The sequence below is a fragment of the Nanorana parkeri genome, unplaced genomic scaffold (genome assembly GCF_000935625.1).
Source record: "Nanorana parkeri isolate BGI_ZX_2015 unplaced genomic scaffold, ASM93562v1 scaffold3776, whole genome shotgun sequence".
Lineage (NCBI taxonomy): Eukaryota > Metazoa > Chordata > Amphibia > Anura > Dicroglossidae > Nanorana > Nanorana parkeri.
Genome location: NW_017310044.1, coordinates 24,956 through 32,029, shown reverse-complemented (window position 1 = coordinate 32,029; position 7,074 = coordinate 24,956). Strand labels below are relative to the sequence as shown.

Below are 7,074 nucleotides of genomic sequence, written 5' to 3'. Positions count from 1 at the left end.
TTGTATACTCCTCACCCCGCTATATACTGTATACTCATTACCCCGCTATATGCTGTATACCCTCCTATATACACTGTATACTCATCACCCCGCTATACACTGTATACTCATCACCCCGCTATATACTGTATACTCCTCACCCCGCTATATACTGTATACTCATCATCCCACTATACACTGTATACTCATCACCCCGCTATATACTGTATACTCCTCACCCCGCTATATACTGTATACTCCTCACCCCCGTACTATGCTCTGTGTGGTGCTGTGCTGGGGTATATGTGGGCGACATGCAGACAGGTGATAGGAGTGAGTGACTGACCTGGAAATGGCTGCTGGAGTGGTCAGCCATCGCCCAGAGATTGAAGTCGATGTTGCGGTCGTTGGTCTTGTCCATGCTGACTGTGCCAGTGACACCTGTGAAGAGAAGACATGAGAATCTCCCAGAATCCTCGGCGTGACCAATGGGGGAGGGGGGGGGAATATATAAAAACTGGAGCAGACAGAATCAGAAGAATGTACAGTGACAGAACACACTGAGCTCCGCCCCTGAGGAGCCATCAACAGAACACACTGAGCTCTGCCCCTGAAAACCATTTACATAGAAGGCACTGAGCTCTGCCCCTGAAGAACCATCTACAGAGACAGAACACACTGAGCTCTGCCCCTGAGGAACCATCTACAGAGACAGAACACAGTGATCTCTGCCCCTGAGGAACCATCTACAGAGACGGAACACAGTGATCTCTGCCCCCTGAGGAACCATCTACAGAGACAGAACACAGTGATCTCTGCCCCTGAGGAACCATCTACAGAGACAGAACACAGTGATCTCTGCCCCTGAGGAGCCATCTACAGAGACGGAACACAGTGATCTCTGCCCCTGAGGAACCATCTACAGAGACAGAACACAGTGATTTCTGCCCCTGAGGAGCCATCTACAGAGACGGAACACAGTGATCTCTGCCCCTGAGGAGCCATCTACAGAGACAGAACACAGTGATCTCTGCCCCTGAGGAGCCATCTACAGAGACGGAACACAGTGATCTCTGCCCCTGAGGAACCATCTACAGAGACAGAACACAGTGATCTCTGCCCCTGAGGAGCCATCTACAGAGACGGAACACAGTGATCTCTGCCCCTGAGGAGCCATCTACAGAGACAGAACACAGTGATCTCTGCCCCTGAGGAGCCATCTACAGAGACAGAACACAGTGATCTCTGCCCCTGAGGAGCCATCTACAGAGACAGAACACAGTGATCTCTGCCCCTGAGGAGCCATCTACAGAGACAGAACACAGTGATCTCTGCCCCTGAGGAGCCATCTACAGAGACAGAACACAGTGATCTCTGCCCCTGAGGAGCCATCTACAGAGACAGAACACAGTGATCTCTGCCCCTGAGGAGCCATCTACAGAGACAGAACACAGTGATCTCTGCCCCTGAGGAGCCATCTACAGAGACAGAACACAGTGATCTCTGCCCCTGAGGAGCCATCTACAGAGACAGAACACAGTGATCTCTGCCCCTGAGGAGCCATCTACAGAGACAGAACACAGTGATCTCTGCCCCTGAGGAGCCATCTACAGAGACAGAACACAGTGATCTCTGCCCCTGAGGAGCCATCTACAGAGACAGAACACAGTGATCTCTGCCCCTGAGGAGCCATCTACAGAGACAGAACACAGTGATCTCTGCCCCTGAGGAGCCATCTACAGAGACAGAACACAGTGATCTCTGCCCCTGAGGAGCCATCTACAGAGACAGAACACAGTGATCTCTGCCCCTGAGGAGCCATCTACAGAGACAGAACACAGTGATCTCTGCCCCTGAGGAGCCATCTACAGAGACAGAACACAGTGATCTCTGCCCCTGAGGAGCCATCTACAGAGACAGAACACAGTGATCTCTGCCCCTGAGGAGCCATCTACAGAGACAGAACACAGTGATCTCTGCCCCTGAGGAGCCATCTACAGAGACAGAACACAGTGATCTCTGCCCCTGAGGAGCCATCTACAGAGACAGAACACAGTGATCTCTGCCCCTGAGGAGCCATCTACAGAGACAGAACACAGTGATCTCTGCCCCTGAGGAGCCATCTACAGAGACAGAACACAGTGATCTCTGCCCCTGAGGAGCCATCTACAGAGACAGAACACAGTGATCTCTGCCCCTGAGGAGCCATCTACAGAGACAGAACACAGTGATCTCTGCCCCTGAGGAGCCATCTACAGAGACAGAACACAGTGATCTCTGCCCCTGAGGAGCCATCTACAGAGACAGAACACAGTGATCTCTGCCCCTGAGGAGCCATCTACAGAGACAGAACACAGTGATCTCTGCCCCTGAGGAGCCATCTACAGAGACAGAACACAGTGATCTCTGCCCCTGAGGAGCCATCTACAGAGACAGAACACAGTGATCTCTGCCCCTGAGGAGCCATCTACAGAGACAGAACACAGTGATCTCTGCCCCTGAGGAGCCATCTACAGAGACAGAACACAGTGATCTCTGCCCCTGAGGAGCCATCTACAGAGACAGAACACAGTGATCTCTGCCCCTGAGGAGCCATCTACAGAGACAGAACACAGTGATCTCTGCCCCTGAGGAGCCATCTACAGAGACAGAACACAGTGATCTCTGCCCCTGAGGAGCCATCTACAGAGACAGAACACAGTGATCTCTGCCCCTGAGGAGCCATCTACAGAGACAGAACACAGTGATCTCTGCCCCTGAGGAGCCATCTACAGAGACAGAACACAGTGATCTCTGCCCCTGAGGAGCCATCTACAGAGACAGAACACAGTGATCTCTGCCCCTGAGGAGCCATCTACAGAGACAGAACACAGTGATCTCTGCCCCTGAGGAGCCATCTACAGAGACAGAACACAGTGATCTCTGCCCCTGAGGAGCCATCTACAGAGACAGAACACAGTGATCTCTGCCCCTGAGGAGCCATCTACAGAGACAGAACACAGTGATCTCTGCCCCTGAGGAGCCATCTACAGAGACAGAACACAGTGATCTCTGCCCCTGAGGAGCCATCTACAGAGACAGAACACAGTGATCTCTGCCCCTGAGGAGCCATCTACAGAGACGGAACACAATGATCTCTGCCCCTGAGGAGCCATCTACAGAGACAGAACACAGTGATCTCTGCCCCTGAGGAACCATCTACAGAGACAGAACACAGTGATCTCTGCCCCTGAGGAGCCATCTACAGAGACGGAACACAGTGATCGCTGCCCCTGAGGAGCCATCTACAGAGACAGAACACAGTGATCTCTGCCCCTGAGGAACCATCTACAGAGACAAAACACAATGATCTCTGCCCCTGAGGAGCCATCTACAGAGACAGAACACAGTGATCTCTGCCCCTGAGGAGCCATCTACAGAGACAAAACACAGTGATCTCGGCCCCTGAGGAACCATCTACAGAGACAGAACACAGTGATCTCTGCCCCTGAGGAGCCATCTACAGAGACGGAACACAGTGATCTCTGCCCCTGAGGAGCCATCTACAGAGACGGAACACAGTGATCTCTGCCCCTGAGGAGCCATCTACAGAGACGGAACACAGTGATCTCTGCCCCTGAGGAGCCATCTACAGAGACGGAACACAGTGATCTCTGCCCCTGAGGAGCCATCTACAGAGACGGAACACAGTGATCTCTGCCCCTGAGGAGCCATCTACAGAGACGGAACACAGTGATCTCTGCCCCTGAGGAGCCATCTACAGAGACGGAACACAGTGATCTCTGCCCCTGAGGAGCCATCTACAGAGACGGAACACAGTGATCTCTGCCCCTGAGGAGCCATCTACAGAGACGGAACACAGTGATCTCTGCCCCTGAGGAGCCATCTACAGAGACGGAACACAGTGATCTCTGCCCCTGAGGAGCCATCTACAGAGACGGAACACAGTGATCTCTGCCCCTGAGGAGCCATCTACAGAGACGGAACACAGTGATCTCTGCCCCTGAGGAGCCATCTACAGAGACGGAACACAGTGATCTCTGCCCCTGAGGAGCCATCTACAGAGACGGAACACAGTGATCTCTGCCCCTGAGGAGCCATCTACAGAGACGGAACACAGTGATCTCTGCCCCTGAGGAGCCATCTACAGAGACGGAACACAGTGATCTCTGCCCCTGAGGAGCCATCTACAGAGACGGAACACAGTGATCTCTGCCCCTGAGGAGCCATCTACAGAGACGGAACACAGTGATCTCTGCCCCTGAGGAGCCATCTACAGAGACGGAACACAGTGATCTCTGCCCCTGAGGAGCCATCTACAGAGACGGAACACAGTGATCTCTGCCCCTGAGGAGCCATCTACAGAGACGGAACACAGTGATCTCTGCCCCTGAGGAGCCATCTACAGAGACGGAACACAGTGATCTCTGCCCCTGAGGAGCCATCTACAGAGACGGAACACAGTGATCTCTGCCCCTGAGGAGCCATCTACAGAGACGGAACACAGTGATCTCTGCCCCTGAGGAGCCATCTACAGAGACGGAACACAGTGATCTCTGCCCCTGAGGAGCCATCTACAGAGACGGAACACAGTGATCTCTGCCCCTGAGGAGCCATCTACAGAGACGGAACACAGTGATCTCTGCCCCTGAGGAGCCATCTACAGAGACGGAACACAGTGATCTCTGCCCCTGAGGAGCCATCTACAGAGACGGAACACAGTGATCTCTGCCCCTGAGGAGCCATCTACAGAGACGGAACACAGTGATCTCTGCCCCTGAGGAGCCATCTACAGAGACGGAACACAGTGATCTCTGCCCCTGAGGAGCCATCTACAGAGACGGAACACAGTGATCTCTGCCCCTGAGGAGCCATCTACAGAGACGGAACACAGTGATCTCTGCCCCTGAGGAGCCATCTACAGAGACGGAACACAGTGATCTCTGCCCCTGAGGAGCCATCTACAGAGACGGAACACAGTGATCTCTGCCCCTGAGGAGCCATCTACAGAGACAGAACACAGTGATCTCTGCCCCTGAGGAGCCATCCATAGAAGACACTGAACATTTTTCTTGTTCTGTATTTCATTTTGATATTTTATTGGTTATCGGCCCTTTCCCATTAATTCATTATGGGGCCTCTGACCTCTGACCTCTGCACAACATTATTACATTAAAAACCCTAAAAAGCATGACATCATTCTGTAGAGCAGCAATAGGGTGTATAGAGCAATGCTCTGCAGGGTGTGTACTCATCCTGAGTGTTCTGAAGATTGTGTCATCCTCATCCCCAGGCTCAGTGCCATGTGGTGGGATGATCCTCACCCTGCATGGTGCGATCCTGAATCTTCTGTACAATCCGAATCCCATCTTTCTGTGATCCTCCTTCCTGCAGCGTCTCATTCAAGGCGTGAGCGTACAGCAGCACCCCGTCATAGAAGCACCCCGCAATCAGGTTCTTCTGTGAGGACAAAGAGAATCCAGATTATTCCCCTCCCCCTACCTATTAGACTGACTGCAAATCCATTCAACTGACTCCTCCCCCCTTTCCTACCCCCCACAGTGACCAACAGTTGGGTTATGGGTGTATGTGGGTGGGTTGCGGTTGGATGTGGGCGGGTCACTGTTGGGTTGTGGGTGGATGTGGGTGGGCCACTGTTGGGTTGTGGGTGGGTCACTGTTGGGTTGTGGTTGGATGTGGGTGGGTCACTGTTGGGTTGTGGGTGGGTCACTGTTGGGTTGTGGTTGGATGTGGGTGGGTCACTGTTGGGTTGTGGGTGGGTCACTGTTGGGTCATTTGCTTACCAGAGAATAGTTGAGGGTCACCCCGAATTCCTCCTTGCTGCGCTGGATGAGGTTCTTCTGGAAGATGCGATATTCGGGATTCTGTGGCTCATGGTAGGAGATAACCAGCACCGTCTGCAGGAAGAACACAGGGTCACATAGTGGGATGGACTAGAGGGTGGGGAGGGGCTTCTTGTGATGTTCCGGGTCCGGAGAACTCTAGGAGCCCTCATTATTAATTTACTGTAGAATACATTTTCGACATTGTGAGAGTGTCGGACATTTTGGAGGAAGTCCCCACCATCCCCTGTGAGAGTGTCGGACATTTTGGGGGAAGTCCCCACCATCCCATGTGAGAGTGTCGGACATTTTGGGGGAAGCGCCCCACCATCCCCTGTGAGAGTGTCGGACATTTTGGGGGAAGTCCCCACCATCCCCTGTGAGAGTGTCGGACATTTTGGGGGAAGTCCCCGGAGAGCCGTACGTTCCCTCATCAGATGTTCGGGAGGAGCGATGACTCGGCTTCTCTCCCCCGATTAATAATGGCCGCTGACACCGCAGACGGGCCGGGAGATTGATCGGGACGATGAAACGGGAAAGTTTGTCTCGCGGCCACATTCTTCTTCGCTGCGGCTGTAAAACATCCCGGACTCAAACTCCCGGCACCCGCAACATGTCAGAGATACGCTCAGAGGACAGACAACAGCTTCTGACCGATCGAACTGTGAGCGGAGTTCCGGACATTATTAAAGGGGAAACGAGTCGGTTTTATTCGAGTTTCGAGTGACGGTTTATATCACTATGGAGACAACCTGCATACGCAGAGAGGAGGGGGAGGAGTCACTGCCATTATGAGGGGGAGTCACTGCTCTGGAGTGGGTGGAGTCACTGCTCTGGTGGGGGAGGGGGTCACTGCCATTAAGAGCTGGGGGTCACTGCTCTGGAGGGAAAGGATTGGTTCTCTACAGGGGGAGGAGTCACTGCTCTGGAGGGAAAGGATTGGTTCTCTACAGGGGGCGGAGTCACTGCTCTGGTGAAGAAGGTGTCCCAGAGGGGAGGGATTACAGCTCTGGAGGGGAAGGATTACTGCTCTACAGGGGGAGGAGTCACTGCTCTGGAGGGAAAGGATTGTTGCTCTAGAGGGGGAGGAGTCACTGCTCTGGAGGGTAGGAGCTCTGACTCATTACATATACACAGTATGGGGTAAATACAAATGGAGGTGGGAGCTCGCCCTACTGGCTGCATGTGAGACCTTATCATGTCCATAATGAATCCCATGTCCCATCTGGCGGACTGAGACCAATACGGCCCC

General features: G+C 53.3%; 1 protein-coding gene across 1 annotated transcript in view; it reads right to left on the bottom strand.

The window, feature by feature from the left end:
* Positions 1 to 325: 325 nt before the first annotated feature.
* The window catches only part of LOC108803468 (atrial natriuretic peptide receptor 2-like), a gene marked incomplete at its 3' end in the record, with an annotated part of 20,389 nt that continues 13,640 nt past the window's right edge, over positions 326 to 7,074 (bottom strand). Inside the window, exons 3-5 of the mRNA XM_018575309.1 lie at positions 5,784 to 5,897; positions 5,304 to 5,439; positions 326 to 420 (exon numbers count right to left, since the gene is read on the bottom strand). Of these exons, the coding sequence (XP_018430811.1) occupies positions 326 to 420; positions 5,304 to 5,439; positions 5,784 to 5,897 (345 nt within the window). The remainder of the gene's footprint in view (positions 421 to 5,303; positions 5,440 to 5,783; positions 5,898 to 7,074) is intronic.